We start from the raw sequence: 24,420 nt of genomic DNA on the forward strand, positions 1-24,420 counted from the left end.
GTTCGAATTAGGAGGGTAGTGTAGACATACCCTTAGGGCTCGTCTACACTGGCCCCTTTTCCGGAAGGGGCATGTAAATTTCATGAGTCGTAGTAGGGAAATGCGCGGGGGATTTAAATATCCCCCGCGGCATTTAAATAAAAATGTCCGCCGCTTTTTTCCGGCTTTTAAAAAAGCCGGAAAAGAGCGTCTACACTGGCCCCGATCCTCCGGAAAAAGCGCCCTTTTCCGGAGGCTCTTATTCCTATTCAAAGAGGAATAAGAGCCTCCGGAAAAGGGCGCTTTTTCCGGAGGATCGGGGCCAGTGTAGACGCTCTTTTCCGGCTTTTTTAAAAGCCGGAAAAAAGCGGCGGACATTTTTATTTAAATGCCGCGGGGGATATTTAAATCCCCCGCGCATTTCTCTACTACGACTCATGAAATTTACATGCCCCTTCCGGAAAAGGGGCCAGTGTAGACGTAGCCTTAGGGTTTGATTTAGTGAGTCTAGTAAGGACCTACTAAATTGACCACCAATTGCATCAGTCAACTCCGGCACTCCACCGGGTCATGAGGCGCAAGGGAAGTCAATGGGATAATTTCTGCAGTTGCGTATCTTAGGTTATTTTTCTCCCCTAGCGTAGACCTGACCTGTTTCAAGATGAGCTGTAAATGGAGTCCTCCATATTGTATTTTAGATCTCAGAGTAGCTAGAAGGTAGCTGAGTATATTTACTATACAGTACTCAGCTAAACTACTCATAATGCAAATTATTAAACACTTACCTAAGTGTTTACAGAATTAGGGTCTTCTATAATTTTCAGATGCTTTAGAAGGTCTCCTTTGTATGGATTTTTGCCACCAAAGAACCGAACATCTCTGGATTTATACCTAAGAGCTAAAGCTTTTTAAAACCTCTAAGGACTCTCAAATAGCTTTTCTGGCATGCGCAAAAAAGCAGTGTGTGTGATGGTTTATTGGCTTTTGTTGGGATGAGTTGTATTAGGCTTTTATATTTTCACTTAAGAGTAAAGTAGCCATAGCAAACAAAGCCCAATTAAACTTTTATACTGCACCAGCTCATACCACTGTGAATTCTCTCTCCATAAACAAAACAAAAAACAAAAAAAGTATCCATGCACTCACACACCACTTCACTTAAATATAAGTCAAAGTATAGAGAAAGCTGTAGAACAAAATGCAATTAAAATAAGCCATTTTAAATAAATGCTAGAAAGCTAGTTACGTACAAGCTGTTGCACTTGTACAAGAGCAAGAAATCCCAGTGTGACTGAACAGCTGTGTAATAGTTGCTCCCCAGCCGCAATGTTCATTTATTGTTTGTAATGTCTACCCCTTCCCAAATCACTCCAAAGGTATCATTAATGTGAACAAAATCAAGTCTGGAGGAGAAGAGGTACTACTAATGGGAGCAAACAGTTGGGAATCATAAAACGTTCAGGATTTTGGCTGGCAAAGAGAATATTTTTAAGTGTCCTCTATCAAGCTCTAGGCAGCACTCCATAGCTTTGTGGTGGGGTTAAGAACCTGCAATTCTTATTGATCTCATTTGGAGTACCAGCTAAGTAGTTGGGATCAGACCACCATATGCTGTTGCCTCAATAAGTAGCCATATCTATATCCTGGTACTCCTTATGAATGCACAACTTTTGTGGCTGTGGTGCTCTCTCTCTGTGGCTATGTCTACATTACAAGGTTTTTGCACAAAACCAGCCATTTTTGCACAAAACCTGGCGGAGCATCCATACCTCAAGTGCATTTTTGTGCAAGAAAATCAACAGAACAGAGGGCTTTTACTGGTAGAATTACTCCTCTCCCCACGAGGAATAATTCCTTTTTGTGCTATAGTTCTTGTGCAAAAAGGCAGGTGTGGATGCTCCAGAGGGGTTTTTGTACAAGAAACCCCTATCGGAAAAAGTACAGGTGCTCTTTTATGGCCATTCTGTGAATGGCTATCACAACTTTCTTGTGCAAGAGTGTCCATGCAGTGTGGACGCTCTCTTGTGCAAAAGCACATCACTTTTGCAATGCGCTTTGAGGTCTGGATATGCTTTAGCGCAAGAACTCTTTTGCAAAAGTCTTCTTGTGCAAAAACCTTGCAGTGTAGACAAAGCCTGTATGTAAGCATGTTATACATTTTTTTTATTAAAAAGTGAACAGTGATTGAAGTACACATTTCTTAAATGTTAGAAAAGTGGCACACGATACAGGAATGAAATATAATTTACGTAAATGTTCTGTTTACTTTTTTATATAGAAACTGTAACTTTCACATGATCATTTGATTGTTTTTGCCATTACATTTTCCACATTTTTCCTTTAGTAGTTAAATCATTAATTGAGCACAGTCATTAGGAAGCTTTATTTTTCTTTTAATTCTATTGGTTTGGACAAATAAATGTCTAAAATAATGGGATCATAAAGAAGGGAAAGAAGGTGACTTCATTCCCAAAATGATGAGGAAGCTAGATAGACAAATGCCAAATAATTTAGGGTGGGGCTCCTGGAACACAGGATTTTCTATTTCATAAAGTTATGTTATGTTTGGTTGTCAGTTGCTGAAATATGAATCCATATATTACTCATGGCTACTTACTGCATGTGCAAAGTGGGATTTGCCATTAGAAAATGCTCAGCAAATTCAGGCAACAAATAAGAATTTTTCTCTTGAGGAGGACAGGGTATTTTTTTCCCACTGTTTGCATCTAGTGCAGTTATTTCAACCTATGCAATCCACAAATATTGTGAACACGAAACACCATGATATCAGAAGCATTTTACATTCTTTTTGTACAAGTGTAAATGGCTGCATAAAGTGTAAGGCAGTGGGGAAACATGCCCATAACTTCACTGAATTAGTCCATGGTCCCTGGGTCAGATCACTGCCAACAGGCCTATCTTTGAGGCCAGAAAGATAATGGTATGTGTTTAAATCACGAGAGAGGAATTTTGTTCCTTAACTATCTCTGTGTGTGTTTTAGAGAAAGAGAGAGCCTTCTAGATCTTCTATGTATTTCTGGCAATCGCCCATGAATGTATGTTTAAAGACACCTCTCTACTCAGAAATGGAAAGAGACACTGAAGTGTGCTTTCTGTAAACAAACAGGACATTTAAAAAAAATCAATATAGTAAAAGAAAATTGCAAATGGGAGAAAAAAATTGCTTTGTCAGACAGCAAAAAAGAAAATGATAGCTACCTGATAAAGTGTACATGTTTGTGTGTGTGTGAAAATCTTTTCTTCAAAATATTAATTATGAATCTCCCTGTCAATATAGGCAGTATTGCTAACTGTACTCTTCACCCTATTTCGTTTTATTTAGAATTGCTGAGAGCACTGGTGCTGATTATTTTCATCTTAAAAATTACAGAAAAAATACACAATTAATTACACCATAAATACCAGCACAAAGATCCAGTGTGCCAGTGATCAACTAAATACAACTCCCAACAACGATATGAAATGACAGATATTGGAAATTGATTTGATGAGTGTTTGCTCTTACAATAATTTATGGGAATTTCTCTTAGGTTCTTAATACAACCATTCATGTCAAATGTATCTGAGGGTATGTAGACACTACCCTCCTAGTTCGAACTAGGAGGGTAATGTAGGCATACCGCACTTGCAAATGAAGCCCGGGATTTGAATTTCCCGGGCTTCATTTGCATAAGCGGGGAGCCACCATTTTTAAAACCCCGCTGGTTCGAACCCTGTGCAGCACGGCTACACGGGGCTCGAACTAGGTAGTTTGGACTAGGATTCCTATTCTGAACTACCGGTACACCTCGACATTCATGTCAAATGTATCTGAGTGTCTTAACACCCATATTTTAAAGCAGTATTTCTCAAAATGGGCCACATCCCACTTTGGGAAAGCCATTAGTGAGCCCATACCACTTTGTTTAATGAAAGGCTCCATAGTCACAGGGCCCTATGTCCCCCATTTGCTCCAGGTTGCCATTTCCAGCCATTTCCCTGTGGCCTACTTTGAGAAACACTGTTTTAATGGCAAGATATTTTTAAAGTCTCTTGCAGGCCCCCAACTTCTGCACTTAAGAGTGGGGAACAACCCTGACCAAAGTACAATAAACTTTACAGTCAGTTTATTACAGTTGATATTGCTTGGTGGATATATTGCTACTTTTTTTTTTCATTTTAATCTGTACAAATGCTGGTTAAATGTAAACTTCTAACAAGTGAGTAAAGCAGTCACATTTCAGGTTTGTTATGCTCTCCCTATCCTTTTGTTGTTTTGCATCATGCCACGGAAAAGTGAAATGTTTATTTTAATTTTACAACCTATAAATTCAGGTTAGTTTTACAATTACTATGATCCTCACACCCCTATTATGTCAAGCGGTAAGATAAAAGAAAGCAAAAGTCACTAAATGCCATATTTTCAATTCACTTTAAAAAGGTTAAACAATCTGAAAGGCAAGCTACATGGAATTAAGAAAATCAGAAAGACATTCAAGAGCAAAAAGTGTGTAGTGGAATGAGGGAGTCGAATGGAGAGAGATTTGAGAATTTACTCTGGGCCGTTAAGACACTAGCTATGCCAAAATATTGCCTCTTTCCAATAGAAGTACATCATGTTTCCATATGCAGTCCAGTATTGCTACCACAAAAACCATTACCTCACTGCAAAGGGAGTATTCTTTTATAGAAGCAGATGCTAAACCAACCCAAAATCAGAGAAACTGTTCATGAAGACTTGGAAGTTGGGGGAGATATCTAGTTGCCAGAAGATGGCAAGAAAGGTTATCTTTTTAAGCCTTGGGATGCCACTTTCCATAGTCTGTCTAGTAGAACATGACTACATTGTACTTGCCTCTCAAAGATGTGGAGCTATTTCATATACAAATAGTCTGAAGCTGAGCTGTGGGGACTTATGAAGAAAACTGCCTTGATTAAAATTTTCAAATGTGCATGTGGCATATATGGCAAATTCCTACAATACTTTTGGGAGCTCTTACTATATTAACTGAGTATAATTGTGGTCCAGATACTAGATGTAATTCCACAGGAGTAGTGGCCACTGCTCCTCCAGGAACAGTTGGAATTGATTAGGCCAGTGTTTCTCAAAGTGTGCTCCGCGGAGTCCCAGGGCTCCACGAGACGTCTCTGGGGGCTCTGCAAGGTTGACAAACTGGAAACATTGATAGGTACAACACATACAGTCAGTGGACCACTGTGGCACCGCATACATTTTTACACATGTAAAGGGCTCTGGAGTCCAAAAGGTTTGAGAACCTCTGGATTAGGCAATTCGCTCAGGTTGGAACACTCCTAAGGTATGTCTAAATAGCAGCATTATTTTGGAATAACTGACGTTATTCCAAAATAACAAAGTGTGCGTCTACACTACAAGCCATTATTTCAAAATATGGAGAGCTGAAGGACTTCTTACTCCAACTCCTGTAACCCTCATTGGAGTTGGAGTAAGAAGTTGAAGGAAGACTTCCTGCTGTATACACAGTACCAAAAGCCAAATTAAACTATTTCAACTTTAGCTACACAATTGATGTAGCTGAAGTTGAGTAGCTTAATTTGACTTTTGCCCGGCTGTGTAGACATACCCCCAGAGAGAAGCTCACTTGTATTGGTTCCTACTGGACTCTGCAGAGACTAACAGACAAAGAAAGCACTTTTAAATTAATAACCCTGAATCTATACGGGCTTCTATTTGATCCACTAAATAGACAGGACCATCCATCCATAGTGGGCCCAAATGCTTTCTGGGAATGCTTGGAAGGACTTGGCCTCCTGAACTCCAGGAAAACTGATTATAAGATCTCCGAAAAACTCAAAAAAAATTCAAATCCCGGGCTTCATTTGCAAGTGCGGTATGCCTACATTACCCCGCTAGTTCGAACTAGCGGGGTAGTGTAGACATACCCCAACATGTCCAAACTGAGGGAAATGCTTCCTTCTTTCAAGGAACTATCTCCTAATACTGACAGTATTAGTGCCTGATTCCCATGTGTATTTTTTAACACAGTGCTACATTTTCTTGGACAGTGCCACTTCCTGCAGTTCCCCTTGGCCGGAAACAGCAAATTGGAGCCAATGGGAGCTTTGAGGCTCAGTGGTTATGGACCATTTAGGTAAACAAAGTAGTGTGGGCCTGCTAGTGGCTTTCCCAAAGCAGGTCCATGGCTCACTTTGAGAAGCACTTCAAGAAACCTCAGAGTATCACCTATTTAGGTTCATGATAGTTTCCTAAATGAAGTCCTCTGGAGTGGTGGCTTTTTGTAAAGGAGAAAAATTGTCATGGAAGAAGTTCCACACACACAATCATGGCTCCTGAATGAGGTCAGTAGATACAATTTTTTATGAAACACAAACACCATTTAAATATATACAAAAGGCAGGGAAGAAGGGTGAAGAGTTCTTTCTGTCATGCTAGGGAAGATACTTTGGTTATGTTGGACGGAAGTAAATTGTCCACCTTGTGAAAATTATTAGTTTGGAATGTATCTACTTTTTATTCTTTGATTATTTTTTCCTTTCTGTTTTTTTCTTTTCTCTTCTTCAAAGATACTCACATTGGTTGTCTGGACTGTTAGTGGGATAAAGAAATGTTGGGGAAGCCCTCTCAGCCTTGGAGGTAATAACCTCTTAAGTCAGGAAAGGCAAGCAAGAGAAAGGTATTGATTCAAACACTGGCCCAAAACCTTCCCAAAGAATGCTGAATGTTGTTAGGGTGAGCACTGAGGGAGTTAAACCTTCTGTGCTCGTACAGCACCTAGAAAAATGGGGTCATAATGCCTGACTAGGACTCCTAAGAACTACGGTTATCAAACTAATAATTTGTGGTTAGTGCTACCAATAGCTGCATGTGCAATTCTTAAGCAATTTTGTGTACTTCTTGTTGCCACCTATTTCTTCCTCCCTCCCCCATTTTTGTTTGCCTCCTCTATTCTTGGTCTTAGCTTCTAGACCGGGGGTGGACAATAATTTTTGGTGGGGGGCCACTCCAAGGTTTTGATAAGTACTTTTCTGTGGAGGAGGTATGGGGTCTGCGTTGGAGGTTGGGTGAAGAAGGGTACACGGAATAAGGGATTGGGGTGCAGGAGATGGTGTGGGGTCTGAGAGGGTTTTTGGGTGAAGGATGGGGTTGGTACCTGGGTCAGCGGATTGGGGTGTAGGATCAGGAAGGGGGTGTGGGTACAGGAGAGGATTCTGGCCTGGGGAAGAGGTGTAGGAGGGAGTACATGGTCTGGGAGGGAGTTGTCACCTAAGGCATGGGCTGCAGAGGGTTTCAGTGGTGATCTGGGGGAAGGACTAGGGGTGCAGGAAGGGTTTGGGTGCCAATGGCAGGTGCTGACTGGGAGGAGTTTACCTAAGTGTCTCCTGACCAGCAGGAGGCTGGGCTCCCTGCTTGCTGCAGCCTCAGTCCGCTTGAAAATACAGGCTGTATCCTCCACCTAGCTCTCAGCTCAGCATGAGTGAAGAGGCTAGCACTGCCCCATTCTCTCAGGCCAATCTCTCAGCTCCATTGGCTGGCTGTTTCCAGCCAATAGGAGCTGAGAGATTGGCTGAGGTCAGTTCTTTTTGGCTGGTTGTTTCTGGCCAATATGAGCTGAGGATTGGGCTGGGGTTGGGGAGATTGCACAAAGCCTCCCCCTCCCAGCAGAGCAGAGAGCTGCAGGGACTGTATTTTAAACCATGGCAGCTGTGTTCCTGAGGGTCCTGGCAGGGTGGTCCATGGGCTGGATCTGGTGGCTTGGTGGGTTGGGTCTGCCCCGCTCTGTTCTGGACTATAAATTCTTTGGAACAGAGACTATTGTAACTTTATATCATTACAGACTTTAGCAGTTGGGCCTCACCCTTCTTGAGGCTTCCCAGGCACAATTGTTTAAAAAACAGTTCAACATGATGTAAGCCAAAAGAAGAATCAGTGCAAAGACGGGGAGATGGAATAACTCTCTGGGTGCACTCTGATGCTATGATCCTACACCTGTTACATTGCTATTTCTACCGACTGGGTTCAGTTTCACAACGTGGAATGACAGGTTGCCAGTTCATCACAAGATACAAATATGATACTTGTGATAGGGTTTTTTCCCTCTCTGTGCAGCAATCTTTTTAAATGTCTAGAAGCCTGGATGGATTTTGCCTGCATGATCCAGGAATTACTCTGCAATAAAATGTACTAACTATTCACCTGAAACCTTATTATGAAATATATTTCAAAATGAATTATGTGGGGTTGAAAGTCCTCTGACTCTAGTAATATTCCTCTTATTTTGAAATCACTAAGCCCTTTAGCTCAGTTTGCAGTTAAATCTCTGAAACACAGATGGCACAGCTCCATTAAATACTCTGTTGTAATTTAGTGGTACCTCCCTTGGGTTCTGGAGTATAGTAGGAATGAGCCGTTAAAGCTAACGGTGCAATATAAGTGTGAAAAATAAGACACAATATTTTAAAAATCATATTCTGAGTTTTCTCCCTCAGAATAAAATGCTTTATAAGATTTTTCTTATTCTTTTGTTAAACAGAACTTAACAGAACACTTAAGAAACAGCTTCCACTTTCTTAGCTATCTAAAGAATTGAAGGTTCGTAGCTCAAGTGGTTAAAATATATGTACTGGTAAGATGAAAACTCTTTATGACTTTTTGAAATGATGAACTCATTCAATAAGTTCACCAGAAACTTTATCTAAGAACTTGTGTTCAAGACTTATTTTGTAGGTTTATAGTTGAATAATATTGAATACAGACTTTTTCCTAATACTGTACACATAAACAAACAGGGCACAAGTTGCTCAGATTCCAGAGGTGTTAAGCTTGGTTGGTAAGCTTTTAAGATATGGATTTTACATTTGCCTCTCAAAAGTGGACTCTCAAAACAAATTCCTTTGCTTGGCAGGTTCACCTCCTACAGCAGTTTTGTATCTGTGCCAAGTCACTTATATTTTAGACCAGCGGGCTTCAAACTGTGATCCATGAAGTGGTTGCAGGCTTTCTTCTTTCATCTCACAGCATTGAATGTAAAATTGAAACAAGAGACAGACCAGGCATCCCTAGAAACTTTCAAATGTTGCATATTGTAGTTTTCAAGAAGCCTCCTCTTCTGCCTCTTTGTGTTGCCAAACAAGAGCTGAAATATGTAAATAAGGCTTGCTTTCTCTGGTGTTTCTTAGCGGTAAATACAACTCTGATCAAATTTATTGCTGCTTGCAGAATTGGAAACCAAGAACACTTGAATCAAAAGTAATCTAGAGAGGTCAGAATGTTTGAGTCTACAAGCAAGGAAAGAAACTTAGTAAAAAATTCTTTAAGATACTACATCTAGGAAGAGGAATCTAGCAAAGATAGAAGTATAGGCGAATGTAACACATCCAACAAACTTATATTTTATACATGGACAGATACAGTAAGATTTAGAAAGTTGGGAGCAATCTGGTTCAGGATGTATGACACCATGTATGGGAAAATTTAACAGATGATATGGGGGCTGCAATACTTGTCACTTTGTAGAGTGCAGAAGGATTTTATTATCTTATTAGGGAGTCAGATTGTGGGGTTGGAGCTTGTAGTAGGGTCTGAATATTATCCCTCTATCAATAATGTGAAATTTCTTCCAGCATTTAATGTGGAATCCCACTCCCACAGTTCTGCAGTTGATAGATTTCCATTCAACTAAAACCAGCATAGTCACAAACAACACTTACCGCTTTCCGCTTTGTAAACTGCACAGATTCTATGTACAAAATGCCAGTTTGCCATCAGCGATACAGAAATATGAGAAGGAAAAGACAAAATACTCTGTCTAATGGCTCCCCAATAAGTCTGAATAAATGACACGGGTATGTACTCTGCACATGAAGCAGGAGAGACATGTTAATGTTTAATTTAGTGGCTGCTACATCAACAACAGCAGAATTCTTTAGGAGGAATCACCTACCAGTATTGTGTGTATATTAGACATACACATTTGTCTATTAGTACTTGTCCTCATAATTGATTTAGTCATTGTGCCAGAGCCACTGTTATACCTTTCTCATAAATCTGAATTGTCTTCCCACTTACAGACACAAGTAGACAGGGAATTATTTCAGCTTGAATTAGACAGGAGTTTCCACACTTGGGCCTGAATAGCTTTCTCCTTTTTTAAGTTCTCTTAGATTCTTTGCCTTAGAGATAGAAGGCCTATTTTGTTTCAATTTTAACCCACCCAAATGTTCAGCCATAGAATGGACTTTTCAGTGTACCTGTTCTGTTTAAATGGCGAAAACTCATTTTGGAGGTGAAAGGAAACACCTGGTCATATTGCTATTGATGATGTTACCTAATCCCCCCCCCTCACCCATGCTTCTTTGTCAGAAAGGGGGGGATTCCAAATTGGGGGAGGGGAAGGAAGAAAAGTTCTACCTGTCTTCTGATTGGTGTGACATTACATGTTTTGTTTTGATTCGTGTATGTTTGGGGATGGAAGTGTCTTCCACACCTTGTGCATCCAAAACTTATGTTGACTTCACTTGACTGGAAATATTTCATGTGCAAGGAAGGTAGGACTGGTCCTATATGGACAGTGTTAAAAGGATGATTCTTCCTCTCCCCTCCTCCCACCAATCCAGTCAGTTCAAATAAAATGGAGAATTTTGGCAGTTTTCTAGCTGTGCCAATAGGCAGACATCTCTGGGAAGATTATATATACACACACACACATATAACATGAAATATCCTCCAGTGCGCAAAGTACATACTTATTAGAAAACATTTTGGGAAAAAATTATTACCCATCTTCAGTAGCTGCTTTTTATTACCTTAATTATAATTGAGGTTGTAATATAATTAGCATTCACACATCTCAGGCTTTGAGCACCTCTGATCTCATAAGCTAAGTAGGCTCACATCTGACCAGTACTTGGATGGGAGCATTTGATGAAGCTAATCCCTAAAGCAAAGGTGGTTCCTAAAATAAAGCTTGTATCTGAGATCCTCTAATTCAGTCAGCAGGGCAGTCCACAGGTTCTGTTCTTGCACACTAAAGGTGTTCTAAAATGTAAAGGTGGGTTAGCTGGTCATAAAGATAAGTCATTAGTTGGGTGAGGATTTGGCATTAGAGTAGCACCTAGACCTTATTTAAATTAGAATTTGTTTTAATTTTAACTTGTGTCACTCAGACATGTGAATAAGCCCATCCCATGAATGAGTAACATAAATAAACGTATATTAACCGAAGCACCTATATAAGTCTAACATAGATAGCTCTATGCCAGTGGGAGAATTTCTCCTGCCAACATAGGTACCATTATTCAAGGCTGGAGTAATTAAGATGATGGGAGAGCTTTCCCTTGTTAACTTAAAGCATCTGTACTAGCAATTCTACAGTTGCACTGCGGTAAGTGCTGCACTATAGATGTAGCCTTAAGGTATGTCAGTGAAAGAACTCTGGATTACTACAGAGAATTCTCTCCCAGGTCTCTAACCTTTTCTCCTGGGCCACAATGATATGCTGGCTGCCACTTCCCATAGCTTCTGTTGGCCAGGAATGAGAGCTGCAGCAACCATGCCTGCAGATGGTCAATGTCAGCAAAATGTCTTGAGGCCTATCAGTAGATTACCTGATAGGCCACAGGTTACCCACCACTGAACTAAATGGTCATGATGGTTCCTTCTCACCTTTAAAGTTTCTGTGGCTAAGTCTAGACTGCAGGATTCTTTCAGAAGAAGCTTTTCCAAAAGAGATCTTCCCAAAAAAATCCTTCCGAAAGGCTATGTCTAGACTGCAGGCTTCTTTCGAAAGATGCTCTTTCGAAAGCATCTTTCGAAAGAGCATCTTTCGAAAGATCGCGTCTAGACTGCAGGCGGATCTTTCGAAAGAAAAATCCGCTTTTTCAAAAGAGATCACCCAGCGAGTCTGGATGCTTTCTTTCGAAGACGGCCTCTTTACATTGAAGAACGCCTTCCTTCGAAAGAGGAACTTTCAAAGGAAGGCGTTCTTCCTCGTGAAACGAGGTTTACTGCCATCGAAAGAAAAGCCGCATTCTTTCGAAATAATTTCGAAAGAACGCGGCTTGAGTCTGGACGCAGGGGAAGTTTTTTCGGGAAAAGGCTACTTTTCCCGAAAAAACCCCTGAGTCTGGACACGGCCAAAGAGAGCATCCACACTGCCAAAGCACATTGAAAAAGCAATCTGCTTTTTCGAAAGACAGCATCCACATTGATTGGACACTATCTCCCATAAAAGGCCACCCCGAACAACTTCAGCCAGGGCTTTAGGTCACCAGTTGCTTCCGAGTGCTGGTGCCAGAGCCTTGCAGAGACATGTGCTTAAAGGGACCCCCTGGATAGCCATTCCTCTGCTTCTGCTGCATGGTTGCCTACCTCTTTGAGGGACAGCAAAGCTCTCACAGTACCTGCTGTGGTTGCCTCGCTTTTTTTGATGCCATAGCTTTTCTTTTTGTGCCATGGAGCCTGAGCTGTTCCTGGGCACGCGATGGCCCAACACGAACATGCTGAAGTTTCTGCAGCACTTTGTGCCAGCTGCCTTCCTGGTCCTGCACAAGGTCAACCCTGAGCTCATTCTTGGAACCCTCTCCCTCTGACAACACGACATCCCCCTGGAGAAGTGGGTCACAATAGCCATCTGGAAGCTTGTCACTTCTGGCAGCTACTGGTCTGTGGGCAACCAGTTCGGCAAGGGGAATTCCACCATCGGGGCCCTCCTCATGGAGGTAAGACACTCTCAGGCTGCAGTCCCTGCACGAAGGGAAGAGGAGTCTTGGAAAAGCGGGACCGTCGGGAAAGGAGGGTTAGGTCCTGTGGTGGCTGGAGTGGGGACCCTTGGGAAAGAGGGATTGGGGGCTGTTTGGTGATCAGGCAGGATGCACAGCACCCGCATCTTTTGAAATTCCAGCCTGTACGTGTAAGCGGGCACATTCTTCCCCCACCATGATTTTGCCATTGGGGACGTGCAGATGCCACTGTGCATCATGGGGGATGCTGCCTACCCCCAGATACCATGGTTAATGAAGCCACCTGGACCCCAGCAGGGACCAATTTGATGCCAGCCTGAAACAGTGGAGTGTGCCTTTGGCCACCTCAAGGCGCAGTTCAGGTGCCTTCTGACTCACCTCGATGTGGGGGAGCACAACATCCCTGAGGTGGTCACAGCATGTTGTGTTCTCCACAACATTGTGGAGAGGAAGGGGGAGGCCTTCCTCCCAGGGTGGGGGGCAGATGCCAGACACGAGGGGCAACTCTTTGAGCAGCCATGGACAACTACCATCTGCCAGGCTCATCAGGCCATTGGGCACATCTGGGAGGCCCTGAGGGAGAGGTTCTCTGAAGGACCCCAGTAACTCTCCCCAGAGCCTCCCCCCTAGGGGCTTCTGGCTTGCTGCCCTATCCCTTCCCCACCACAACTCCTCCCTTCACCCCTTTCCTGATCTTTCAATAAAAACACCTGTTTGGTTTTGAACAAAACAAACTCTGTATTGATCTTTCAATAAAAACAATTGGAGGGGGCTCATAACCTGGAGGGGAGGGGGGCTCATAACCAGGAGGAGAGGGAAGCTCTGAGTGACGTGGGGTAGGCTGGATGTGCCACCTTGGGCACAGGGACTTGTCAGACTTGGGGTTGTGTGGGTCCAGGGACCACAGAGAGGAGGGCAGGAGGGGGGGGGGGCTGAAGCGGGATCAAGGATGGCAGGGGGGCAGGGGAAGGAGGCATAGGCATCACCTGGAGAGGGGGCATGGGCATTGCTTGGGGAAGGAGCAGAAGCATCACTTGAAGAGGGAGCAAAGGTATCACTTGGGGGGCAGGTGGAGGGGGAATGGGCATTGCAGGGGGCAGGCGGTGGTAGGAAGGAGCAGCGACAGCAGGTGGGTATGCCATCATGTTGCGCATGATGGCACACATGCTATTGCACTGCTGCATGAGCGGGTCCCACACGCAGTTCCGCCACTCTGCATCCTCACAGATCTTCTGCGCTAGGGTCTGCAGCATGTCACACAGGATGCTGACGTGCTGCCGCATCAGGTCTTCCCAGACCCTGGAACACTTTCGAGTATCCCAGGCTCTGGCGGCTGGCTTGGGTGATGTGGTTCACCTCTCAGTCCTGACTGGTCTGGCTGTGGAGAACACAAAGAGGGAGAGGCAGTCAGTCATCCATGCAGATACTGTCCCTGAGGCTGCACCCTCCTCTGTGAGCAGCAACCAACAGTCCTCGGGCCAGATGAGGGGGATGTCTCAGGAGCAAGGAGATGTGTGGCCTGCACAGTAAACCTTGCCTCACAGGGACCCTGAGGTGCCCAGGGGATCATGCTGCCCGCTACCCCCGCCCCCTCCCCCAGCCCATGGAGAAGCAGGCAAGGGAAGTATCCGGCCATAGTGGGATCCCATGGGTGGCAAAGAAGCAGGGAGCAGCCTGGCCCTCCCTGGGGTCCACGCACACACCTGCATTTGCAGCACTGTCCATAGGACTAGGTGGTGTATCGCATGTGCAGGCATGCCCATGTGCTGTGTGTGGCACTCCTTGGTGCACCTAGGGTCATGTCTGTGCCCTTGTGGCTAGCCTGCTTCCAGCCATGGCAAATGCTGGGAGGGCCCCCACCCCTACGGCCAGATGTGTGTGGCCTCCCCTGAACCTGGCAGCAGGATCCCACCCATGCTCCACGAGGAGTACAGCTAGTTCGGATTAGGAAGCCTAATCCGAACTAGCTACTCCGTGCCGCGTGTAGCCGTGCGGAACGGGGTTCGAACTAGCCGGGATTTAAAAATGGCGCCGGCCGGCTTCATGCAAATGAAACCCGGGAAATTCAAATCCCGGGCTTCATTTGCAATTGCGGATGACTACATTACCCCTGCTAGTTCGAACTAGCGGGGTAGTGTAGACATACCCTGGGAGAGAGGGTTACCCTGCTTCACTGTTGCTTCCTTAGCTGGGATCAAAGGACTCTTCATGGATGTCTCTAGCTTCTGCAGGTCCTGCGGACAGACATGTGATCTGTTCTCTGGGAGCATAAACCCTGTTTTTTAGTGTAGGAAAAGTGCCACCACTCAGGGTGTGTCTAGACTACAGAGTTTTGTCGACAAAAGTGGACTTTTGTCGACAAAACTATACCTGCATCTACACTACCGCTGAGTTCTGTCGACATAACGTTGACAGAACTCAGCAGTTTTGTCGACGCTGGTAAACCTCATTTTACGAGGCATAACGCCTTCTGTCGACAGAGTTCTGTCGACAGAAGGTATTGTATGTAAACTGTCCTTGCGTCTACACTGCCATGTCGACAAAGCATCTTGCTTTGTCGACAGAACTGAATGTAGTGTAGACGCTCTTTGTCGACAGAAGCTTTGTCGACAGTATCTGTCGACAAAACTTCTGTCAACAAAACTCTGTAGTTTAGACGTACCCCCAGGGTTTTCTTTTCCCTTAAGCCATCTGTGGTGGAAATACCTTACTGGTCTTTGGGTAACAGTCATCCCCATGTCATTAGTAATCTGGTACTGCATCATGGAGGCCATGAGAGAGGCAACTGTTATCTTCTATATCTTGGCCAAGCTGTAGTTTGGATAACTCTGTCCCTTTTACCTTTGTTCTTCCTGCTTTTTGCAACTTTATACAGTTTTATGTGCTGAAAACAACTTGGAAAGTGCTTAGATGGTATGGTGATGAAGGTTGTATAGTAGCCTCATTACAGTAGAAGATAATATTTTTCTTCATTTCTTGTCCTAAACTACTGCGCAGTTTTGCTGTGAGCTGCTAAATAGTCACTGCATCCCACCAGAGAGGTGCTTGCATTTTAGTGATGGATGAAGTGATTGTTCTCACTGTGTGTTTGTATACAAACACATATAAAGATTGAAGTAATTTAGGATTCTGAGGATGAAATACACTATCTAATGTACTCTGGTGGCTTCATATTGTTGTCCTCTTTTTTGACAATTGAATGGGATGGAATTAAATTACAAAAAAAAAAATAGAAAAAAAGATTGTGATACAGACCATCCTCACTGTTCCAAAAAAACGTTCTAAAAAACTTGCATTTATAGCAAAACAACTTAAAGCAGGGAATTTTTTGGAAAAGATGGCTGACTTCCATTTGTGCAAATTGGTTTTTTATTTTTTATTTGTTTTTGCATGTCTTAAGAGTGGGGAATGAGAGGACGTATTACTCATCAGTTCCTTCAAGCATCAATGACTTTAGTGCTGAATGTATGTATACTGGGGCAATTGATACAGATATTGTACAGATATCAAGAAATCGAGTATTGTTTCTAAGGGATGCAGTTGTAAACCCCACTGCTTACAGGAATTTAAATTAGATCAAGCATTAGAAAATAAATGGATGAAGACTATCATGAGCTGACAGCTGATGACCACTTTAGTCATGTAGTTCAGTTCCATCTCTGTGATGCTTTCTTTTGTTGTCAAGCAATCAGATTTGTCATCAAATTTACATATGTATTCTTACAGTATCTTGACATTTTTTCCAAATCCAATTATCTTCAATAACCAGTAAATAAAAACAGAATATTATTAGTCAAACTAATATTACTATGTTGATACTTATGTGGACAGTAAAGTTAATCATAGCTACATAAAATCAACAGTTTTGAAACATCTAAAGATGTTTCCAACCTTCCAGAGAATTAATTAAATTATTTTTATTCCACTGCAATGTTAATAATGAGTGGAGGATGGTTCAAAGAATGGAAAGAGAGGAAGAATGGTTTAGATCAGTGTTTCTCAACAAGTGGTACGAGTACCCTCAGGGGTACTCAAGAGAAGTCTGGGGGGTACGTCAACACAATTGAAATGTGTAGAAAAATGAATTTTTGTTGTAAATTTTACAACACTTTATTATTTTTGTACTTTTTACACCCACAGATTTCATTGCCCACCCGGGTATGATTAAGTTGTTTAAACATATTTGTTTCAATGATAGAAAAAAAATTGTGTGTCTGAAAGCTGTTGTTCCAGGGGTACTTTTTTTTAAGGGGTACTTTATAAAAAAGGTTGAGACACACAGGTTTAGATGATAGGGTGTTAACCTAGGACTCCAGGGGTATGTCTAGATAGCAGTGCTATTTTGGGATACTTCTGGTATTCCAAAATAGCTATTCCTCAAAAAAAGAGTACAGGTGTCAAAAAATCACCCCGCTGTCGGCAAAACCGTGTCTTAAACCATGGTTTCAGTTTCAAAATGGCACTTGTTAGAAACAGCTCCAGAATGTGATTATGCAAATGAAGCATGGGATATTTAAATCCCCGCTTCATTTGCACACTTTCAATGTGCTTTATTTACATCCCTTTGCCAACAGTGGGGTGTAGTGTAGACCGAGGCTTGGAGATCTAGCTTCTGTTTCCCATTCTGCAACAGACTTCCTCTGTGCCCTGGCTGAGGGAATGGAGGCAAAGAGTGACCATCTGTTAAAATGGATTTTTTGCTCCCTGCTATCTATTCCCAGGAAGTGCTGTGAGAATAAATGTGTTAAAAATAGTGAATCACTCAGACACCATAGCAATGGGTCATGTAACTATTTAGGTAGTCTTTTTGGTTTGGGGTTTTTGGTTTTTTTTTGTTTGTTTTTTGTTTTTGAGAAAACTTAAGTGTGTTTAGCTATTTGTACAGTTCACAGTTAAAGTGTTTTTAAAGTGGATTGTCCTTGACATCAGTCAAAATGCAACACAAGTTAGCAATCACTAAAACATAAGTTATCTGGTAGCCTATGTAAAATTCTTTGGCTGAAGAGGAGTCTGACATACACGCAGTCTCCAAGATCCCAAATATTTCTTTGTCATGGAAGCTGAATATTAATGGTGTTGGATCAATTCCCCTTCTAGTTCAGATGGTCTGCTTAAGTGAGGTTGGGAACAGGACTGGGGCTGGCAGGGGCAGATTGGCACTGTCCATGCTGTTCTGTTGATAAACATCACCCATTGTGAGTTCTAAATGGGCAGGTGAGCACTTCTTCTCATTTGGCCATTGTCCCAAGGACCTTGGCCATGGCCTAATTTAATTGCAAAGAAGCCTGTATTGTTACTGTCTGTGCCTCCTAAGGGACAGAGCTTTTCAGTCCACCTAGGGCATTTTCATGTGTCCTTAACTCACCTGGGCTATGTGTACACAGCAGCGTTATTTTGGAATAACTGATGTTATACTGAAATTATAAAATGCTCATCTACACAGCAAGCCATTATTTCAAAAGAATGGCGAGATGGAGGACTTTTCACTCTGACTCCTGTAACCCTCATTTCATGAGGAGTAAGGGAAGTCAAAGGAAGAGTGCTCTTCCTTCTGCTTTCTGCTGTGTGGACGGTGCCGAATTAAGCTATTTTGACTTAGCTACACAATGTAATGTGGCAGCTTAATTAGACTTGTGCCCTGCTGTGCAGAGGTGCCCCTAGAGAAGGAGCAGGAGGAAATCATCAAACATTTGTTTCTCTTGCACCATTGAAGTGTGACTCATTAAGAGGGCTGAAGGAACGGCTCCCCCAGTACAAGGAGACCCTGACAAGTTGTTACATGTGTAAGGATTTTCATTACAAAGTTACCAAGCACAAGCTGCAGGGGGAGGAGGAGGTAACACACAGCCTCGCTCCATGAAATCACCTCCTCCCTTCTTCCACTGGGGCTTCAGGGCGGGGAGTGGAGGGTGGAGCAGGTGCCAGGGCGTGGCTGGATCCGCTCTCTTTGTGTGTCGTCTTCTCGCTTTCTTCCAGCAGAAGGAGCCACTCAGTGAACAGACCAGGGGAGGGAGCTTCTGTGGCTCTCAGCTCAGAGGCACGCCGCCTCTGTTTGTATACAGTGCGCTCTCCAGCCGGCAGGGCTCTGTCCTCCCTCCCTTCATTGTTCCCTTCCCGTCAGAAGCCCCTGCAGCTGCAGGCGCCGGAGGAGGAGGCTGCCACCAGCCCGGTGTGAGAAGGCGAAGCGCCACACGCCCAGCCAGCTCCAGAGCGCATCACCGGACCAGCCTTTGCTGGGCAAGCGGGGATGGACTTGCAGCGCTCAGTCTGAGCTGCTCTGGCTCGTTCCGGGATCTTATTAGGAGAGGAAGAAGCAGAACTCAGCCGCCCGCCAAGAGAATTAGCCTGATTGCAAGGCACCTCCAGGAAGAGGACATCTTCTTGCAGAGTCGCTTGCGGGAAGGATCCCCCCGCCTTTCCAAGCATCCCCTGCCTGGGCTCGCCCCTTGGGGGAGGAAAGAATCGCGATGAGCCGCTCGCCGCTCGCCTGGCTTTTGCTCTGTCTGAGCCTCGGGGGGCCACACATCACCAAAGGTGAGCAGAGGCACGCCAGGGGCTGTGGCCGCAGGGCAGTGCGGAACGGGCTGAGGGGCGGCCGTGGGGCAGGGGGTCCCAAAGTCAGAAGCGGAGTGAGGCTTGACGCAGGCGATTGGGGGGGAAGGGGACGTGAACTACTGGAAGCTGTGCATAATGCAAAGCTGTGACGGGGCGGGGGGGAGGTTGTGTGTGTCGAATTAGGCGCCCTCAGCACACATGTGCTGTTCAGTAACTGCTTAATTAGTGGGAAAGATACGGCTGGGATCTTAAATGTGATCCAGAGGAGCGAGTGGGAAGACTCATGTCCACAGAGGTGTCCACATCGTCCCTTTCCATGTTTAAGGCTGTTAATTCGGTGCTGAAGAGCCAGCAAAAAACGCTGAACAGTTTGCAAACACATCCACGGGCTTTTCTGCCGCTGTACTAATGAACGCCTGTGTCAATCTGCGTTTTGGCTGTCTCTCTAACTAGGACATTCTCCATCTGAAGCGTGTGTGTGTGGAGGGCGACCCCAGCCCTAGTCCGATGGGTTTTTCATTGATCCCTCGCCCCTTCCGTTATAAAAGTTGCCGGAGCTCATCTTGATGAGCTCCTAATGACCCAAGGCTGCGCGGGGAGGGAGGGTGTTAAATGTTTCTAAATACAGAACCTGGGGAAGGTAGGTGTGATCCTCTTGGGGGGGCGGAAGAGGGATATTGAGAAATATGAAGCGCTGCTGCTGGTTTCAAGTTTGTAGCTACAGGGGAAGGGGTGTTGGTCCACAATTGAGAAGCGCTCTCTCTCTCTCTCTCTCTCTCTGGCAGACACTGAAGCATCCTTCCTGGGAGGGAGTGTGCTTGGAGGGGGGTGACAAGCGGGTGGGAAAAGCCTTCGAGCACCTTGCGGGCTTCCAGGCTGAAATCCCTCTCTTTCTCTCTGTCTCTGACTGCAGCCCCAGGGGAAAGTTCCCCCGGAGCGGAAAAGAGACCTGCTATTCCCACCTCCCCCACAGAGTGGGAGGGATTCGTCCAGCGCAGCGCTGAGCAGCAGGGGCTGAGAGATCCCCCGCCACGGGCGGCTTGTCAGTGTCTTTCCTGGTACGATCGCAGCCGCAGCCAAGGTGCTGGAGTGCAGCCTGCTGCGTAGTTAGGCTCCCAGACGCAGCGAGCGACTCGCCCGCAAGCGGAGGTTCCCCACCCGCAGGCACCCGCCGGGCTGGTCCCCGCGCGGGTTGTCTCTGTCTCCGCGCTCGGGCTCTAGAGCAGCGAGAGGAGGCGTGGGGCTGGGGCGGGGGGATGCGCGAGCCGCTCCCGGCGCCTGTCCCAGGAGGGTGGCGAGGAGCGCAGCCCCCGTGCGGGTGGAGGCGAGAAGGGTTGGGCGCAGCCAACTGCAGATTTAAGATCCCCGGCCGAGTTGGGAGCTCTGCGCTGCGGGCACTCCCCTCTCCTGCTGCTGCTTCGTAAATCACCGCCTCTGCCCAGCAGCGCGCACCCAGCCCAGCAACTGCTAGGGATAAGGCTGGCCCAGCAAAAGCCAGCTGGCGATCGGGGTCCCGCACCCCTCACCGGCAGTGATGTAGCAGCTGCTTGCTCCAAAGCCTCTAGCACTGTGTGTCAATGAAACGAACCGGTCCAGTCCGCCACTTCCCTCCCCTGCTGTCATTTACATCTTTCCGCGGGGCCATCCTTGCAAATAGCTGCCCGTGCCGCTTGAGTTTCTCCTCCGCTAGATCCCAACTGATAACCGCAGCGGGAACTTACAAGCAGTACGGTTGTATCCAACCCCCCCCCCCCTTTTTTAAATCATTACTGTAGCATAAAAAGCCAGGCGGTAAGGGTTAAGGCACTGCGATGCACTACAAAAAGCGATGCGATTTTTGTCATTCTTGTACAGAGCAAGTATTAGTAGAGCATATGGCTGGCTAATTTCTTTAACATTTAGACTTGGCTCCTTTCATTAACCATTTTTTATTTTAAAATTAAACCAATGTATCAGTCAAATTGAATATTTTATTAGCTCTTAAATTATTCATTGCTACAGGCTGCTCTCAAAATCCAATAACGTTCATACAGTTGCAGCAAGCATGTGATATCTTATGCAATCTGTCCTTGTACCTGCAATTTCTGCCTGAAGTCTTTTAAGCAAAAGGTATTATATCTGACAAAGTCTAGACATGTCTTAAATACTCTGCCCTGGAATTGTTCATGACTGACTGCTACACATCTAAGCCTTTTTCTTCTAGTTAAAGCATGAGAGTTTTTTAAGGTGACTGGAGGATTAAATTAATCATTATTTTTCTACAGAGCAACATACCTTGTAGAGATAGCTTGCCCATTTTTACATAATGAGTTGAATTGTAATTGTTAAAATCGTTTTCCATTTATTTTAAAATGTTAATGATCAGCAAATAGTATTCTGAGTCTTCATAACATGTTAATAATAGTTCTTAAATCTATTAACTAAATTAATCTTGCTCTTTGGCATAAAACTGTAATAGGCATTCTCAACATTAGGATGCTACAGTGCTTCTAAAAACTTTTCAGACACTCCCAAACTTTTTCTATGCTTTGTTAAATGTAATCTCTCCTGATAAACATCAAATTTCAAAATAAAAACTATGCAGTAGTGCCATCATTTATGTGATCAGCTCTGTGTTACTTAGCTGGTATTCACCCAAAAGCAACACAGATGGAAATCAAGTAATATGATTAGTTAATGAGTTGTGTTACTGATCTACTGTTACAGGCTTCTGTTCTTACAGCCAGGGCATGGTAATATGTACTTAGATTTCCTTGGATATCATTAAATGGAATTTAAAAATTATAGTTATTATATATGAATGCTGAAAATGGTTATACCAATTGCTGTTAACTCCTTGTCTTTAAAATGTGTGTTTATGGTAAAGTTTTATGTGCAGTGGATGTATACTTAACTAGAACAATGGTATAGTAAATCACTAAGTTGTCTTTTATGGAGGACAATAATAATGATGGAATAGTCTGGTCATTACAATGAGAGAACCTGATTTTTTTTCTTCTATTTTATTTTGGCCACTCTGGCAAACTTTGCAATATCATACACTGACAGAGGAGTTCGATCTTCAGATTCTTGTTATATGCACATATATGTGAAAACTAGGTTGAGCGGGATGACTACTTGTAACATTTAGCTTTCAAGAAGATGTAAATGAATTGTTTGAAAGGGAGTAACTGGTGTTTTGATATATTTATAAACGACAGTAAAAGGCTAACCTTTCTTTTTGTTGATGTTCTTTGGTAAAACCTGAGCACAAGAAATCTGATGTGTCATTTATTGAACAGACAGCAGCTACAGTGGAGAAAAGGTTGATTTATGATGGAATAAAAACATTGTCTCTTTTCTATAGAAACAATACAAGGATATTAGTTTGGTTTGTATCACTTTTTAGAAACTAATCGAAATGAAGAGGAGTCTTATGAAATCTTGCAACTATTTGCAAAAATGGTGACTGAAATCGTGTCAATATTTATAATGTCAGAGATCAAAAAAATGTAAATGGTCTGACTACTTGAAATGCTTTGTTTAAGATTACTTTCTAAGTAACTTTAGAAATAGGTTGTAAGGTTTGTCAATGTTTTGTGATGAATTTGTGTTCTTTTGTGAATTGCAGTAATATGTCAGAGACATTCTAGAAAGTCTTCATATGTGATTTCAGTGTTTCATTGTCTTTCATTAATGGATCTTGTTTATTCACTATGAATCAATACATATTTAAGCAGAATCAATCCCAAACTGATGAATTTCAGAAGAAAAAGCTGTGAAAGACTTTGTGGTACTGATCTGTGTTGAGAATGGACTGTTAATCAGATATACCCTCACCGGTAGGTGTCAGAAGTGTCAATGGAGTTTATTTACACAAACTAAGAAGTAAAATCACTACCCAAACATGTCATGTGATCAAATGGGTAATTAACCATTAGGATTACCTCAATGAAAGAGAGAGTGCAAAGTTAAGAGATGTTTAATATTTAACAATTCCTGTAATTATGTGTATATTTTAAAGCACATTTTCGAATAGCACTTGCTCAGTAAATTCAACTCATGGTAGATTTTTTTTGCAGGAAATAGACACCGATCTGTATAGTGCCCCTGCATTGAACAGTTTCTGTTCAGAGATTATGGGAAGTCTTTACACAGAAATTTAGCAAACCGATCGCCAAAAAAAGTCTATAAGCTTTTTTTTGTCCATGTCTGGGGAGCCTGAGAAAATATTTTTAAACCTCCAAGAAAAAACTTTTCCAAAACATGAAGCATTTTTGCCATTACAATACAAAAACATAATTTATTCCAGTGCTTGGAAGCTTCTCTAAAGCCTGCTGCTACAGCTGGAATGAACAGCGTGGTGCAGCAGTACTGAGAAACCTCAGAGATGAATAGCAGAACATGATTGTTCAAATCTAACAACACTGTAAGACTGAAAACATCACAGACTTAAGATTTCCCTGTCTTATGTCTCAGTGAACCTTTTTGCATCTGTGGACAACATCAACTTCTCTACAAATAGCTGACAGCATGACCTGGCATAGGGGTTTCTCACTGTTCTTTAGCAGATTACCTTTGTATTCAAATTTGTTTCAAGAGCCTGCTGTGTAGTAGTTAGTATATAACATGCAGCAGGGTACAATAATGTAAGACTTGGCAGGTTTGGGCAGTAGCCAATGTCAAGCCATTCATTGTTTCAATGTGGATTCCTTTTTCAAAGAGTTCTTTTCAATAAAAATGAACAGACAATTTATGTGAAGCTGTGTAACAAAGACCATGTTTGCAGAATGAGTACTTAAGTGTCCCTTTCTGCTAGTCTCATAGCAGTTAAAATGCATGAGGGTTGTGTACACTCGGAAAGTTCCTTCAAAAGTAAATCTCTTGCCATTACAAGCCAGATTCTGATATCATTTCTTAACCTGAATAAACAGCTTGCTCCACAAATGGTCTTACTGACTTCATGGGAACACTCATAGGGCAAAGTGCTACTCAAAATGAGCAATAGCATTAATATTGGGTCTTGAAGAATTTGTATTGAAATGATCACAATGCTTTGGAATACTTCACTTTTATAAAAGTGTGTGGTCTCTTCCTTACAAATTCATTGCCCAGCTGTATGGTTGTTTTTCTTTACCACTTCTCAGTAACTTACTGGTCATGCTTCTT

The 24,420-nt window shown here is 43.3% G+C and overlaps 1 protein-coding gene across 1 annotated transcript in view; it reads left to right on the forward strand.

Moving 5' to 3' along the window:
• Positions 1–18,623: 18,623 nt before the first annotated feature.
• EDIL3 (EGF like repeats and discoidin domains 3) overlaps positions 18,624–24,420 on the forward strand; it is a 424,704-nt gene continuing 418,907 nt past the window's right edge. The window contains exon 1 of the mRNA XM_006124343.4: positions 18,624–19,251. Within this exon, the coding sequence (XP_006124405.2) occupies positions 19,185–19,251 (67 nt within the window). The 5' untranslated portion in view covers positions 18,624–19,184. The remainder of the gene's footprint in view (positions 19,252–24,420) is intronic.

This window comes from Pelodiscus sinensis, chromosome 6 (genome assembly GCF_049634645.1).
Source record: "Pelodiscus sinensis isolate JC-2024 chromosome 6, ASM4963464v1, whole genome shotgun sequence".
NCBI lineage: Eukaryota > Metazoa > Chordata > Testudines > Trionychidae > Pelodiscus > Pelodiscus sinensis.